Source organism: Nothoprocta perdicaria, unplaced genomic scaffold (assembly GCF_003342845.1).
Source record: "Nothoprocta perdicaria isolate Ctin4 unplaced genomic scaffold, notPer1 scaffold_8, whole genome shotgun sequence".
Lineage (NCBI taxonomy): Eukaryota > Metazoa > Chordata > Aves > Tinamiformes > Tinamidae > Nothoprocta > Nothoprocta perdicaria.
Genome location: NW_020456087.1, coordinates 1 through 17,459, shown reverse-complemented (window position 1 = coordinate 17,459; position 17,459 = coordinate 1). Strand labels below are relative to the sequence as shown.

At 35.3% G+C, this 17,459-nt stretch overlaps 1 protein-coding gene across 1 annotated transcript in view; it reads left to right on the top strand.

The window, feature by feature from the left end:
* Nucleotides 1-17,412, top strand: part of LOC112957970 (gephyrin-like) — a gene marked incomplete at its 3' end in the record, with an annotated part of 201,292 nt that extends 183,880 nt beyond the window's left edge. Inside the window, exons 12-14 of the mRNA XM_026051762.1 lie at nt 426-467; nt 14,898-14,960; nt 17,370-17,412. Coding sequence (XP_025907547.1) covers nt 426-467; nt 14,898-14,960; nt 17,370-17,412 — 148 coding nt within the window. The remainder of the gene's footprint in view (nt 1-425; nt 468-14,897; nt 14,961-17,369) is intronic.
* Between the last annotated feature and the right edge of the window lie 47 nt (nt 17,413-17,459).

Here is a 17,459-nt window from a genome sequence, read left to right as displayed (position 1 = left end):
TGTAGAATTTTGTTGCCCTGTATCTAGTCATTAGTAATTTAGACTTTACAACTTGCTCTGTTTTTTGAAGAGGTAAGATTAAAAAAAAAAAAAAAGTTATGAATTAGTTTTCAATTGATATTCAAGTTATCAATTGTTTTCTTGTCACAATGTCAGTTTTCTAGAAGAATAAAGACTGACACTTTTCTTCAGATTCATCATTAGTTTTGACTATTTTATAAATCCAAAACCATTTTTCTTTTAAGAAGCTTCCACCTTAAAAAGCCAAAATTTGGAGATTCTGAAATAGCTGGTCTTGGAAACTTAATGAACCCCCATACTACTATCTCAGTGCTGGAGCCACCTGTACAGAAAACCTTCTGAGACCCTTACTGTGCCACCATTTCTTTTTTAACAATGTTTTCTTTTCCCCACTGCACCACCAGGCTCGGCTCCCTTCGTGCTCATCCACCTATAGTGTTTCTGAGGTATATTGCACGTGTTGTCCACGCAGTTGACCTGCTTGCCCATCACACGTCTTTTGATTTTATTTACCTTTTTTTCTCTCATTTTTTTGCATTGCACTGTGCACAGGTGGGGAGAAATCAGCTGTGGGGGAAATTTCTGCATGATCGCCCTGCAGCCATGTTCAGCGTGGTTTTAAAATCACCCTGTTAGTCTGGGACCACCACAATTAGGCATCTGCTACATAACATAGGAGCATAAATTATATAATGTGAACTTGATTAATTTGCTCTTACATTGAAATGAGAATAATTTCATAATGGGCTTACAGATGACCACACTACGAGATGCCTTGCCAGTCTGAGCTATTTTAGCTCAATGGTATTATTGTAGCTAGAAAGACTCTGTAGAATTATGATTACTAATCACCTTGCTAGATACAGGATGCTTATCTGAAAATCCTTACGATTTCCCAAAAGTCTGCCTGGGGTCATTATCTACCGGATAGTGATAGAACCATAGTGAGCAGAATTCTAGACCTAATGTTAAAGTGAAAATTTGCTTCCCTATATATGAACTTGGTGTCCAAATCAAAGTCAGTTTCCAAAAATAATGTTGCTTGTTGGTTTGATCCATGGCAATGCTGTTCTAGATTTAAAAAGAAAATGGTTTGTTTTGTTGACCGTGCTCACAGTAACACCTGCAGATAACACGCTGATCAGAGATATTGGTTCCTAAATTGTACTTCATATACAAAGATCTTATCAAAAAATACCACTATTGGAAGTCCTATCAAATATACGCACATGCCAAAAAGTGAAGGTAACGCTGACAGAGGAGGAGGAGGAAAGACTTCAAGACTTAAAGGCAAATTCTAGGCAAATGGGATTTTAGAGAGTCTACTAAGCAGCTGTGGTGAAGTGGGAGGAAATAGGTTGTTATGTGACGCTCTGTGTTTGGACACTGGACTCATTCAGATTAGTTATGTTTATTCCCTCATATAAGGAATTCACTCAGTTAATGAGCATCACACAAAACGCAGACATAAAGAGCTCACCGAAACCATCACTCTCTCCCTGAGCAGGATTAACTGTATGTAAGTATATCTTACTAGCGGGTGTCTGGTTTGTCCTCAAAAAACTTCAGCCACTGAAGCCATCAGTCCTATCACTTTCTTTATCCTTTTTAATACAAACAAAAGAGCTAATAAAATTTTTTTAAGGATAAAGAGATATTAACAGATTTTCTGCCCAAGAGCCACAACTGCTTGTGGCTCTACCAGGAGACTGTTTTAGAGTTATTTTAAAGATAATCTACTATATATCCTTAAGGTATCTGGTATGTATTCTACATATTTTTCTTGCTTCATTGTTATAGCAATGAAGGTCTCACTTTTTATCATAGTTCTCAATATCATATTCTTATAAAAAGATAGAGACTTCTTCTAAGCCAATACAGAGAGCAAGAAATTGAATTTAGTTCTTGTGAATGAAAGGCAGAGCCCATCCCTATTTGATCAACCATTCTTCTGAAAGATCTGTGTGAATTTAACCAAAAAAAAAAAGCTCTAGATCTCCAGGCATCTCAGCTTGATGCCACTTGGTTTCCTACAAATCCCACTCTTTCAATTCTCATCAGCAAAAATGGTGAAGTTGCTCTTTTGCATGTGAAGGAGAACAGACTCTTCTTGCGTTGCCTGCAACTCTGACCATTTGTTCTTTCGCATTCTGGAGGGATTACTTTTTTTGAAAGGGACGGAGGTCAGGATGTTTCCATAGTAGGTAGAAGGTAGGTAGTTATGGCTCTCCTATTTAAGCAGATTCCAAAAACTTTTTTGTCTTTTTCATAGCTGTCAATTTTTTGTAGTGATTAGTAGGCTTGGAATAAGTAGTCTACCTCAACAGAAAAAGAAAATTAGAGACTGAAGTGTTTCATGAACCCTGTCCACAAAGGAAGTCAGAGATTTTTGGTAAAGTGTCTGCTACCTGAAGTATGAGGGTGCCAATGTGGGAGGGTACAATCAGTTTACCCTTAATATTCTGTCCAAAAAGAAGATATTTATGTCTAAAAATAAGGATAATCTGACTGCTTGGTCATCCAGATCATGTAATGTAGTTAAAAGTACCCTTTTTTTTCCATTTTTTCCTCTAAGTATGGTTGGATGAATTGGTAATATTTGAGCAAAAATTATCAGAAAGGCCAAGAACTATACTATATTGGAGAAGTTTTTAAGCTGTTACATGCAAGGTCTTTACTTAAAGTTCCACCAAATCTCCAATTAGAAGACAAACTTGGATCTGTATATTAACTACTGTGAAGAATTTGAGGTAAAGTTTACTTCTTTCATGGAAAAGATCCTTGTTTGTGTTTACCATCTCAGAGTCTAAAATTAAAGAAAAGCTTCTTTTCACTTGATCCTTTTTATTGTCACCTGTTTCCAGATCTGGTAAAACTGTGGGCATGGTCAACTGAAGGATGTTGGTGAGGAATGGGCAGAAAGTTTTTTAAACTTTTCTTTAGCTATGGCAATTTTTTCATTCCGTTGAAGTCCAGGTACTGTGCAGGTCTTTCTTTTCTCTAGAGCCCCAGTCAACAGCATAACAATTGCACTTGCCTAGAATGAAGTAGAAGCTCTCTCTCTCTGGTTGTACTTCAGTCAAATACTAGGAAGCTTTTTTAAGAAGCGGGAAGAAAAGTAGATCTTTAATGCTCTGAAATAGCAAAAGATGAATTATAAATTCACTTCATCTTCAAACTTAGCAATCTACAAATCTAATCTTTCCATCTTTTATGAAAATAGTTTAGCTTCTAAAGCTTTTGTAAATGATGCCTGTAATTTTTATAATTGTTAGTAGGAGTATTTTAATGAATTTTCTATGAGTGGAAATAACACTAATTAGCAATGATGCTGACTTAGCAGTTGTTCAATATAGTATGTGTGTAATAAATATATAATTGACTCATTATCCACTTGTTTCAGAGCATAGTAATATTTTTTAAAATAGCTGTAGCTCATTTAATTAGACCAGATTGACTTCACTTACATTTTATCTTAAAAATACTGAGCAAAATTTGAAATAATTGATTGACCAACAGAGGGAAGTCAGAAGTGTGCTAATTTATAAAACTCCATTTAGGTATGCAATGACCCTATTATTTTTATCTTCATCGGTATCTCCGAGTTTTTATTATCAGCATTAATCTCTCTCCCTTCCTTTCTCTCCCTTTCCTTTGGCTTCTGCATGTGCTGTGTGTTTGGCTGAAAGCGTAATGAAGGAAACCAGTTCATCTGCTGATTGCAGGCATAGCGGCAGAGCAGTGCTCGTCACAGAGCTCTCCCCTGCTTCCCAAAAGCAGAGAACAAAACATGAGCATGAAAAATCAGTTGCAAAGAGGTAGAGACTCAAGTGTATAGCATGTCATCCATTTTATTTAAGATCATTAATAGAATAGCGCATGGTGTCTTGTGTAGTGAGATATCTACAAATTTTTGTGTTAGCTTTCTCTCACAGAGAAAAAATTACTCCCATAGTTTTGGAATATGTAATGACTGCATGGTGATAACAGGATTTGATTATATACTTAGCTTTGTTAATAAAACACTATATCCAGGTGGTCTGTTGAGTCCATAACTTCAGAAGCTCATTCAGTCAGAGACTGCAGGAAGATTTGAAAATGCTCCAGATTAGAGTATAATTATCTGTAGTATACGTTATCCAGTGTTGTAAATACTGAATTAATTCTTCAAAACTTGAGCAAGATAAGAGATTGTTCTTCGTTCTAATTAGACTAATCTGAAAAGACCACCGTGCTGCAATACTGAGAACTGCAAGCCCAATTTTTGGGCACTTGCCATCAGCATAGACTCTAAAATTCAATTTTAGTTACAGGTTCTTAAATTCAAGGACATTTACACTGTGCTGCACAACTGGTTTGCATATGTGTGGACCGCTTACATCTCAAAGGCAGAGGGGGCTGCATTTGATACTGAAAGTCAAGAGCATCCTCTGTGTGTAGAGTAAGTCCAACATTTTGATTTTGTTGCATTTCTGCAAATTCTGCACCTAGGGCTTACAGAAGGCTTTGCTGGCTCTCCTGCACTAAGAAGTTACACCAGCTTTCTGAAACCTGGCCTAGGAATTTTTTCCTATGACAATCCCTTATACTTTGTGAATCTTGTCTTGAATTGCATATTTTTTCCTTTTTATTCCCCCAAATATTTTCCCATGTATTACTATCAAGTGCTCCAATTCATGCAAGTTTTACAGTTAATTTCTTCTGATATTATAGCTTAAAACTTTCTGGCAGCCGTTTGCCAATTACCAAGTTTCACAGAGTGAATTCAATAGTGATAATTACCAATGTAATTGGTAGGTAACTGGAAAAATAACAACCTCTATTATTAGGCATTAGAGAATACTTCGATATAGGTTTTGGTTTTCTAATTATGCAAATATTCTAATAGAAAGGAAAATCTGAAGTGTATACCCACATACAATATCAGAAACTTGAAATTGTTAAAATCATGTTACTGTCACTGCTTCTGAAGATTATTAGAGTAACAACTGTGGAAGTATGAAAGTAACTTAAATAGATCAGATATACACGAGGTAGTCTTTAGACTTGCAGTCTGAAGTGTACCATAATATGATTTATTATGGTAATATAATATGATAGTATGAATAAAATGGTATTATGATAATATGAAAGTGTACCAATATTATGATTTTTCTTATTGAGTAGATTACCAAGGAAATTGCTAGTTTTTACTCAGTTTTTATGGCACAGCCCTGTACGTTTTGTGTATTATATTCAAATTTGAGCACACCTACACACAAGAGCATGCCTACAGCTCAGAACTTAATGAAGACAGCAAAGCCACTAGCCATTGGAGTTTTGCACAATTATATTGCTACAATGTAGTATTGCTTCTTTTTGTTTTATATTTGCAGTTATTAATCAAACAGTAAGTTTTTAAATAAGAATAGAATTTATAGATATTTCTCTTTCAGGTGACAGGAGGAGGTCAGGTTCAGCCACTTGTCACTTCTTATTTAAAGAGTTACATTTTTCTATTGTATTTTGCTTTGCTAATAGTAGCATTGTCCTCTGGAAAAAAAAATCTAACTTTTAGAGATATACAGTTTCTTCTATGCGTATTAAAATGCAAAACTCTGAAAATTCAGTGATTTTTGTGTCCTAAGAATTATATATATCCAGAGAAAATAGCTTTAATAGGTAATGCTAATAAAAATAAAAATCTTTATTAGTAGCTGAGCAAAAAATCCTCTATAGTATTTTCATTGTCCTACCAGAATAAAGAGATATTTTTGCTTTTTGAACAGATATTATATAAAGTAAGGCATTTGTGACAGTTCATGAATGGAAGTATGGCAAAATGTCAAGTCTCTTTGGTAAGAGGATTGCATCAGTGAAGTAATCTCATCAAGGTACACATGAATAACTTCACTGAATGCTGTCTTAGATATCTACAGTAGAATTCACTTAATTTTTTTCATTTAAAAAATCCGTTTTGTATTTGTATGTTCTATACTTTCACTTTTTAATATAATTTATCTCAGTTTGCAAACTGCTGTATTCCACATTGCACCAATCAGCAGTTCATATGATAAAAATAGAACAAAATTTAACCTAGTTCTACTGCTTCTCTGCTCATAGTCCTACCTTGTGACTTCAGTCAAGTAAAATTATCAAGTAAAATACTTGTCACTGTTCTTTTGTTCTCTTTGAATAAACTCAGTCGAAACACTAGGATTTTCTATTGTTGATGGTTTGGGGTTTTTTGACACAAAAGTCTTTCACATTCAGGGAAGTGGTAAAATCTGGGTTTTGAAAAGCATCTCATTTCCTATTAAAGGTTTTGGCTTAAACTCTTATCTGTTCATCTTACCCAAAACGTAATTGTTTTTGTTGATTTTTATTTTGGTGAAATGCTTGGCAAATCTGCACTTAGCAAGCAGAGAATAAATAAAATTGAAATGTCTGTTAGAAGGATAGGCACTAAAAAAAAAAATGATAAAGTCATAGATATATTTCAGATGATGCTATATAAGGTTTTCTATCTTAGAATCAAGTAACTCAGAAATAACTCCACATCCTCATCCATTTTAAGCTCTTAAGTTCATTGTCTTTTTTTTAAGACAAAATATGCCTTGATGTTTCAGATTTAAATGCAGTTTTTTCTCTTTTTTCTTTAAAAAGTGAGACATTCCATCCTGCCTTGCAGTGCAGATATATAATCCATTATGAACTTTCTGAAACAAATTAGTTCAGGTCAGGGAACTATGAGTATCCTTTTCATTTTCATTGGTTGTAGTTTCAGCTCGTGCATGTAACGTGCATTTGCATTTCCCAGTGTCCTTCTCCAGTGTGCTGGTCTCAGCCTGGGTCCTGCCCCTTGCAGCCTGCACTGCCCCCTTCAAATCAGCCCCAAAGGTATCTCACTTTTGAGGCAGCTTTGGAGGGTCGCGGGTGATTCCTAGGGGCAAATCCTCTTCCTGCACCTGTTTTTCTGCTGGCTTTTCCAAAAGAAATTACCAACTTACCAGAAACAGCATAATTCTCAGCAGAACTTGATTCCAGCCTCTCTTTTCCACGGTTTATGAATGCTCCGATATAATTAAGTTATTTCTCCCTGATGATACTGATTTCACTTTAACAATTCTCCTCACAGGAATGTAAGTTTTCTGCCTCTATGGGTAAGCTAGCTCTTCATATAGGAAATTCCCAGTACTTCCGATTTATTGCTGAGATGACTAAAGCTTTGTTTTCCCTGCTGTAGTTGCTCCCAAGTTGAATCTTAATATTAAAAGGCTTTATTCACTTTTATATTTAAAAATACATAAGCTGAGATTTGGTTTGAGTGCTGTATGCATCAGTGACTGTAATGGACACGTTACTTTTATTTACTAGCTTTCGTGCTCTTACCTGAAGGCTTCAGATATGATACTTCAAGATCAGCTGAAAAATCTGAGAAAGTTTCAACAACATTTATTAACACAAATTCTTTAACGTGAAGAACATAATGTTCTATGTATTTGTGAGGAATATGCTTCTTTTCCAGTGCAAAGATACTTTGATTCTGTGTCAACATGCAACACCAGAAATTAAATTTACACATTGGGTAAATCTAATCTTCTTAATTAATCTAATTAAGGACATTCATAAAAGCATGCTGTCAGTTTAAAAATAACTAGTTGCTTGCCAGATATTCCTAGTGACCATGCTGATCATTTCACGGTAGAAATCCTTCCTTTGGAAAAAAAATATGAAAGCCTTATACTCACCACAGCTCTCACTGTTAACATTATTCGCTTAGTGTGCAGGACAGAGCATATAATTTATTGTACACTGATACAGTTAGAGGAGCCAGATAGGAGGAAAAAAAGGGAGGGGGGAATTTAAAAATAGGAAAATATGAAAGTCTTATTTCTGTTCTTGAAAGCCATGTACTTTACTGGTGATGTACTTCTTGCACTTAACAGATCAGCAAATTTAAAATTTTACGTACAGATAACACATTCTAGCATGCTCTAGCTGTAGATAGAGGTTATCTTAGGCACCAGAATTATCGAGAACCAGTGATCCAAGGAACCTGCTCACATCTTCCTTGTTCCCGTCAAATGACAGAAGAGGCGACAGGGGAAAGGAAGAAAGTAGCAAGTAAGCCAGGAACAGAGGGATAAGTGCTCAAATGTCATTACTACCATCCAATCCTCCTATCTCTTCATACAAATATTCAGTAATTTCCCTTGATTTGCATACAGAAACACCAAATCCAAACATGTCTGCAAGAACCTGTCTCATTCTACCCAAGTTCAGACAGGTTTTCCTACAATATGTTCTCAACTCTGTGTAAATGTGTATTTACATATGTATTTTTGTGATAAATGTGTAAAAATCAAGATATTATACATTTGTGACTTTTGTAGTGCTTTTTTTGACAGCTAAAAGACATGAGGTTTACAGCCATAAACTGTTTTTGTGCAAAAAAGACTTTATCAATGTAGAAATATTAGGCAGACAATGTCCTCTGAGTGGGGGCACATTTAAATAAGGAAAGCTCTGATTTCTCTTCGTACAGTAAAACACACATATGCAAGTGAATTGAGTGGCATTGACAAAACAAGAAGGTAGTTTATGTTGTGCTACATTTTCAGCTATTTTGGAGCTATATCTGTGCAGATTCTCTGATTGAATCACGTGAAGAAAAATATGTTTTGTTCATGCTCATATAATTTAAAAGTAGTCTAGTCATTCCTTTAGACTGCCCGTAACTATTAAAATGTTCAGCCAAAACTGCTCCCAAAGGCCAGTGTAAGAAAAAAATGGATGATGCCCATTTTTCACAAGTTTAGCCTGAAGATTGATTGGTCACTTGATTAGTAACTCTTAAAGTTTATTGTTGATTTGGTTTTGCTGCTACTGTTTTTCACACGCTCATTCTTTTTTAGCATAAAGATATGAGGCATGTCACCTCTGTAATCAGCATCTAGGAGGACAGAAATGCATGAAAGCATGAGAATAAGCATGCAATATGGCTTTTAGACTTTCCTGGAATTAAAAGTTTGATTTAAAATCCCTGGAAGATCATAGGAAAGATTCTTGTTTAGTACCCCATTAGTTCCCCACTCAGGATGGAGTTTGGGCATTGTTTAGAAAGTAAAACAAAAAATCAGTTATCTAGCAGATAGGGTGAAGAGAAATAGCCTCATCATGTCTGAAGCAGAAGCTCTACTGAAAACAAATATAATGAAATTAGAGACTGTCATATAATGCCTGCGTTTTCAAAGAAAACGAAGAACTGTGCAGATAAAAACGCTCTGATGTTTCCTAACAGTCACGTGTTTCACTTAACCTTACTAATGTTACATGACTATATTTGGAGGAAGAATTTATTTTAAAATTCATGAAATCTTTTGAAATGTAATTTCAAGCACCACACTATTAAGGAAAAGTAGTTTTCATTTCTTGCAGTGTTTTGGGAGTATATTTATTTTCATTTCTTGCATTTAAATTAACTGATGGTCAAGGTCAAGGAAGAAAAATGAAAAAGTAGTTGAAATTTACTTGAAAGCAAAATACTTGGAAAATAATGGAAAGTAATAGAAATTAAACTTATTTTAAGATGTTAATCATATTAATGTATGCCAAAGATCAGACTAATTTATTCTGTGCTTTAAGACAATCATTTATATACATCAGTATTTTTAGTCCTTCTGAAAGACAGTAGCTTAAAAAGCCTTTGGAACTGGAACGGAGAAGGAGTTGAAAAGGTCTTAATACTGGTCAGGCAGGAAATAATTCAGACACTTAACACATACTCCTAAGGCCAAGTAAGTCATTAATCAACTTGCCAGGTTGTGAAATGGTGCAAAAAGACAACTGACCGGCAGCCTAACAGTTACACAATCTACAAACTTCTCAAGGTTCCACTCCAAGCATTTTGTAGCGAATAATCAAGGAGGAATTATTCTAAAGAACGTTACGAATACAAGGTATTGCTCTCAATTACGCTTTTCCCATATGCTGGCTATAAAATTTGTATTCAGTATGAAGCCAGCAAGAGTTGAACATATAGAACATATGTGTTCATACAGGAATTTGCACAGGTATTTAAATTCTTTCTCTCATGTCACTACTTTTAGCAAAAAATTATTTAGTTTATGAGGTTTATTAGTAACAGGTATGTGTGTGGCTGTTGATCTACATTAGTCAATATCATTGTTATCTGGAGAGAATAAAGGTCACAAATTTCCAAACTTTTTCCCTCTCCAAGGAATGCCCCAAAGAAAAGATCATTTCCAGGGCATTTGGGGTTTTCTAAAGATTTTCATTTAAACTTACAAAAGATCTCAGCTAATAATAGAAGCAGTAGAATTTTCAATTTTTCCTCAGTGCAAAAAAAAAAGACTACAGGATTTTTAAAAATTTTTTTTGTTTGTTTTCTGATTGGATATTTAAGTAAGATTATATCAAAATGAGGTCTGATTACGTTCACTTCCTTTAGTAATATATACTTATTTATATTTACTAAAACGTATTTGAAAGGCCTCAAGAAGGAATGATACTGCCCATTTCATCTTTTCCACTCCCCTCACCTTGCAGGTGAATTACTGTATAGTGTCTACTTTTATCGGAGTGCCGGGGAAGTATGTGATCATGTTTCTCTCGCATATTGCCATCTAACTGGTTGAAAGGAATTTCTGGATTTCTTTTTATTAAAAACACTTCCTTTCTCTTTCATCTTTTTTTCTCAACTACTAAATTTACGTAGCTAACTTGGTTTCCTATTAGTTTTTTGACCTGGCCTTTTTGCTTTACTGTTTTGTCTCCTTTCTTGTTTTAAAGGCTTTTTTTTTTTTTTTTTGTATGTATGTTGGTGGTTCTTGTTTTATCATTGTGAGGTGTTAACTTGCACTTCAGATTGATGTGTAAGATTTTGTTTGAACTCTCTTTTAAGAGTAAACACTTATTTTCCATTGCTGGGCAAGGTCAGTTTAAGTTGAGGCTGTGAATAATCAGCATCTCTTTTGTTTCCCGGAAAATTCTTCCTAGTGTCCTTTAGGAACACACTCTGTTCTAAATATTGATTTTTTTTTTTTTTTTTTTGGTTCTGTTTCTGTAAAAGGAAGGAATTCAACCCTTCTGAATCTATGTTGTATTCAGCCATCCTTCTCAGCTGTCCTGCTTAGACAGCATTTAAGTTGAAGCATAATCTGAGCATAAAATTTAGTGTCTGTTTTCATAGTCTACTGGGAAACAATGATTAAGATTGTATTTTCATGTAAAAGGTAGATCTCTAGGAAAAAAAAAGTCACAAAAGATAAAACTCAGTAATATGTGGGTAAAGACATAAAGGTGTATTCTAGGTTTGAAGATCACTTTTGTTTAGTGTCCAGTCTAAACTAAATATAACACTTATTAAGCAGCTAAAATCTACTCCTAAAATATTTTTTATTTTTGGAAAGTGTTTATTTCTTAAGAATGGTTTTTGGGTTTTTTATTTCAGTGCAGCTTTTATATTCTTTAGATATGCTTGAGCACGAAGAGTTTGCAGTCATCATTTTTAGCTATGAGTAACTTGGAAATACGTCAGATAGGATTTACCAAACTAAATGGAGTCGTGCACAGTAGAGACATCTGTGTCTAAGCCAACTTTGTAGACTGCACTTGCAGTCAATAGAGAAAACAGGCAATCTTGGGTGAAATTTGTTTTTATCCTAAAGTAGATGCCTACAACAGGATGGATGAATAGTGCCCTAGAAGTACTTAATTGTTCCCTCTGACTCCAGGTTAGCAATTCCTAATGTAGAAAACAACGTTATGTGTGTATAAAGTGATGTGAACACCACCAACAGCGTTGTTCCTTTTAAAAAACGCGCTAATGTGTTTGCTTCTATAAAATTCCTTGAGATCACATTCTTTTTCCTTTAAGTGATGTTTTCAATGTTGAAGTTAAAAAAAAGAAGAGGTGGAGGGCAGGGAGATTCCATCTAGTTTTGGACTGAATTTTGTTCTAGTTCATGTGGTGCTAAAGCATTTTCTTAAAACATGCACATCTCAGTTGAAGAGCACTCTTCTTGATGCATTCTTGAAATAGGAAGATGGCATCTTTTAAATAGGATTATTTAATCCTCAACTATTTGCTTAAAAAGGTTTTAAATTGGCAATTCTAGACACACTTTTTCCATGAAATTTTTCAAGCAACCTTATTTTTATGTTGCACATCACTAAAACCTAAGCAATTACTATTTTCTGCCTATCTCAGATAAGACTTAAAGCAACTTTATTAATTATTGCATTTCATTACATTTTTCAATCCTTTTGTAGTTTGGCTTACAGTAATAGGCCAAAATTAATTAGTATTGCTTGCAGTGTTGCTACACAGGTTTGAAACATTATTGATTATGTTTTAGTTCTATGTATTTAGATACAGATACTGATATTTATTGCGTTGTTAGCAAGGAAGGAATATTTTAGGCAGGAAGGACCATGTAAACTCCTTGCAAATTGGAGCATATATGATTTTACATCTGTTCAAAGTAGGCAAATCTTCAGTGCTTAAGAGAACATTCAGAAGACATATACACTGAGTATATGGTAGAGAACTCAGATTATATAATTACTAATCTAGAAAGCATTATATATATAAATGGTGAGTACATTTTGAAAAAAGGATTTAGCCATCACAGTATGCGCTAAAGTCGGAGTGGCGCTGAGGAGCCTCTTGCCACTTCACTGCTTGGCAGTATCGAATTAGAAGAAGCATTTACGTGAGGTATTAGGGAGCTGTATTGTCATGTTACTTCTCATATAATGTATCTGTTTTATGAGGATGGAGAAATGTGAAAAAAAGCAGCAACGTTGTGCTTTCCCAGACCATGCAGAACAAATTGTGTTCGCGTTACAGCTGGAGCTTCAAAGAGAGGTGCTTTGAGTAATACCCTTTCCCCTAGGCAATAACCTGTAACATGGGCAACACCTCATAAATAAATCTGGCATTTGTGGGACAGAGGATATAGTTCTCCAGCTGGGAACTGCTGCTATGCTTTGCATATCCTGCTTCCTTCATTACAGCTTGGCAAAGCCCATTCCCTTTCCTGTATCTTAGTCCTTTGTGTCGACCTATATGTTTGGGTTTCTGCTGGTGGTTCCACATTCTGCATGCTTTCCTCAAAGTGGAGCGAAACGCTGTCCCATAAGTAACCGAGATTATGGGCAAGCCTCCAACAGTCTCTGTGCTCCTGAGAAACTGGTTCCTTCTGTTGGTGATAAATCATGTTTTGATGTCCGTGTTCTGAATTGTTCTTCATGTTGTAAACTTGGGTTGAAATGTTCTCCCATAAGAGTTAGCTTTTCATATTGGGCTGGAAACTCCTCATCTTTGTGTAGCAATTTGTTTTATTATAACCGATGGCTTTTAATTGTACCTCCCATAATGAAGAGCTGACTTAATACTCTGTGCTAATCTTGTTATGACTTATAAAAGGTAAGTAGTTTCTCTAACAATTCCTAAAGATCACGGTAAAATGTTAAAGGATTTTTATTTAAATTTTCTTTTCTCTTTATTTTTCACGTTAATTTTTCACTTACAGCATGAGCTTTTCTTTGTGTCTCTTTCTGTTTTTCTTGTAAAGATTTTTTTTGTGCACACTTATTATTTGCAGCAAAACATATCATGGAGATTTAAGTACATCCAATTTACTACAGTCGATGATTTCATTTTTCAAACCAATCATACTTGATAGATGGAAATTGTCAGTGGATCTCTTGATTTTACCATTCCCTTAGTTCTTTTTTTTTTTTTTTTAATTACTTTATTTCAGAGTCTTGTTTAATGCTTCAGCCTATGGGAGAAAGCATACTCTGCATTTCAGCACAATGAAATTGTACCTTAAACAATCATAAAATTCAGTTTCCTTGAGAAACAGTAATGTGACTTGAATGTTTTGGGTTTGATTACATTCTGCCTGGACTGCACAGGAGAATGGTACTGAACGATAGCTGCTGTATCTACTGCCAAGATACACTGTGAGCCAACAAGCTGTGGACCTGAGCAGTGAACAAAGAAACTCTCCCTTTCCCGGGAAAGGAGAGACAGCCACAGGTTCTTGTTTCTGAAACAACCTGTGAGCAAGAGGAATTGCAATAATACTAGTAATCGTTTGTCCCAATCAGTCCTGGTACTGTATGTGGTGTAATACGGAATCTTTACTTCGCAGTAGCTGTGAAAGGAATGCTTTTTTTTTTTTTTTGTAAATGTCACAAAATAGTAAAATTTACAAAGCATAAAATATGATAAAAGGCACCTACAGCACATGACTCCATTTCTACAAAACTCCCTTACAGCTAAAACTGTACGTGTTAGAAAACTGGTGGGTTTTATCTGAAATCCTATTTTAATGCAGTTTTGTTTCAAAGTAGCATTTAGGATGTGAGTATACAATTCATATTAAACGAATGGAAGTATTCTATGATTATAAATGCTGATATCAGTTATGTTAAAACGTGGTTTGTATTCTGCAGCTGTGGGCATAGTTTGGGAAACAGCCAAGTCTAGCTGCTCAAGCCTTTTATTTCAATCTCATGGATTCCTCTTCCACAGCTGCTTTTAAAATTTGTGGCAAGCAAATTATTTCCCATACTGCATATGTTGCCCTTCAGGTGAGTGATAAACTGCAAACTTTAGGCTGGTTGTAAGAAGCCACAAAGCAAAATTAACTTTGTCACTGAAGTCCTCTGTGTGCACAGAATTAAAAAAATGACCTGGGCGAGGCTGTGTGTGAAGCCAGCTGTCTTTTGTTTCCATTGCCATTTGGACATTGTAAGAGCAAAACGTTGTCAGCACGTTTTTTTATATTAGAAGATTTGATCTGCAAATCTCAGCTGCTCTGTTCATTATAAATCTCTTGTTTTTGTCCATACACTAGCTCCACTATAGGTTGGAAGGGCTTAAAGATGAACTCAGGAGGAATAGAGGCTACAACTCGAGAGTAACTATTACTGCTCAAAGGAGCTGTTTTCCATTCGCAAACATGGCTTTGCGCTATGGGTTTGGGCTCCTTCTGTTCCTCCACTTTGTTGAAGACTCTCTCTTGACTTCCATTTTACTTCTTCAGCACTGTCTTTGTCTGCTAACATTTTTCCTCTTTCTCTAGTAGCTTTTCTCTGTGTCCTTTGGATCGCTTATTTTACTTCGTTTTAGTAGATTGTTTCTGAATGTTTGTGTTTTGTATTCTTTGGTTTTGCCTTTTTTTTTTTTTTTTTTTTGTTGTTGTTGTTCGTTTAGGACTATGTTATCTCACTAAGTTTCATTCCACAGTTTGCTAAATTGCTTGGTTATTTTGCAGCAGGCCCATTCCTCGTTTTCTCTTTTCATATGGTTTTCAGTGAGAAATAAGAGAGCCTCTTCCATTTTAAACAGAAGTCTATACACGTAGGCCCATGTCTCCTTTTGCATTCACTTGTCTTTTGGCTTGCCACATGCGATCTCGCTTCTCCCCTTCTCTCTGTCTCTCTTTCTCACTGAGCACCTCTCTCTTTCGTGCTTCCCTTCATGTCATTAAACCATCTTTTGGTCCAGAATTGTCCTTTGGTAAATTATAGATAAATATTTTCTTATTATAAAGAGAGTTTATGTCATGCCTTTAAAATTGGGGAAAAAAAAAACAACTCTGGGCCAAATTTGGGCATCATTAATATTTCATTTGAAGTTTTCTTGTATGGTATTTTTGGTGGGAAGGAGGGAGGGATTTTTTATTTTTATTTTTTTAAAGAAACATTTTTTTCAGGGCAGGACACCATAACCCACTCTAAGTTGCAACATTACTTTCCATAAGTTATTCCATTACTATAAATAGATTGTGTTACGCTGTAGAATACGGTATTTTATGTGAATATACATTTGGGGCAAGCTGCTGTGGAATGGAAGAAAGAGGTTTAGAAATTGGTTCATTTCAGACTTCAGGGACTGCTCTTTTACGAAGGCAGCCTTTGGGGGATTGACTGTGTATCATAACTGTCAGATCATACATATTTACTTTCTATGCATTTGTTCTGTAACTACAAATCCAACCTGAATTCTGAAAGATAATCTGGATTCATTCCTTCGCTTTCTCAGCAGAGACAAATGTTCTCTGCAAGGGAAATTACACCCTGTGTGTCACCTGTGCTATTCCACTTCCTTAACTACATCTACATAATTTTATTGTATTAGTCATCTCACGGAAATATACAGTATCCCTGTGAATGATGTGCAAAAGAGGATGTACTCTGTTCATCCTCCTGTTAGGGGGTTGTCTTCCAGAGAAGTTTCCTTTAGCTTGTGGCTGCAACTTCAACCACACCATAAAGCTTTTTGCTGCAGTGTGAGCAGTTCAGTCAGGTGACGTGGCCTAAAACAGGCTTCAGGTTAGTGCATCTCCCAACTTGCAACTTCATTGTCCTGTGCAATGTGGTGTTTTTCCAAACTTGAGAAGAATTAACAAGCGATGATGCTTCACCAAAGATACAGCTTAACCTGTGTTGTGTCCACAAGCCTGATAACCTCCAAAACTTGTTTGTTTTATTGTTGTTGTTGTTCTTTTTTTTAAATCTATAAAGTAAAGAGACAGAACTCTAAAAGCAAGTGCTAACTAAAATATTAGACCAAGGAGAGTCCTCCACTGGAGTCAGACTAATAAATCTGGAATAGCACAGGGACAGCCAAGCAGCTAGGAAGAGCATTTGTTGAGAAGGCAGTTGCTGTTCTGACACTGTTACTTTTTACAATAAAAATGCAGTATAAAATTAATCCCAAATACTGCATTTCTTTTAGCCAAACTGAAACAATAGAGTAAATTTCCCTGGCTTTAGCCAAGAGCTTTCATACAACTCTGAGCTGTTTATACAGTTATGAAGAAGGATTATTAAATATCTTAAGAAGCAACCTAATCTATATTTAATATATTTTGAATATATTTAAATTGTTTCTTTGATACCTGGAAGTTTTAACAGCGGAGTTGTAAAGCAGGTCATGAAAAGACAGTGATATTAGTATTTTGTTTATAAACTTAGGTTCAAACTTAAAATAATCATAATTATATGAGAAAATGTGGAATTTTTATATAAAACTGGAGTTTAACAAATAATTTTAAATAGTGTGTTCTTTGATTTTATTGTTATTACCCTGTTCTTAGCCATCTTGTTTATTGTTAGGGGAGTTTTAAATTGCTTGTCGCAGACTCTGACCATCAACTATTACTCTTCTGCTTAAATATTTTAATCTTGTGTAGAGTATGCAAGAATGATACTGAAAATATGTAGAGCCTCTGTCTTAGATCCCAGGAGCTTGCCCATTATATCTCTGTATTTTGCATGCTTGTTAACTTCTGTAGCTCACAAGCTCTGTGCTCTCTTTGCAGGTCCAGTCCAGGTGCAGCAGCAAGGAGAATATCCTCAGAGCAAGTGAGTGCTGAAACTTTCTGACTTTTCTGTGATTAAAAGAAAAAAAA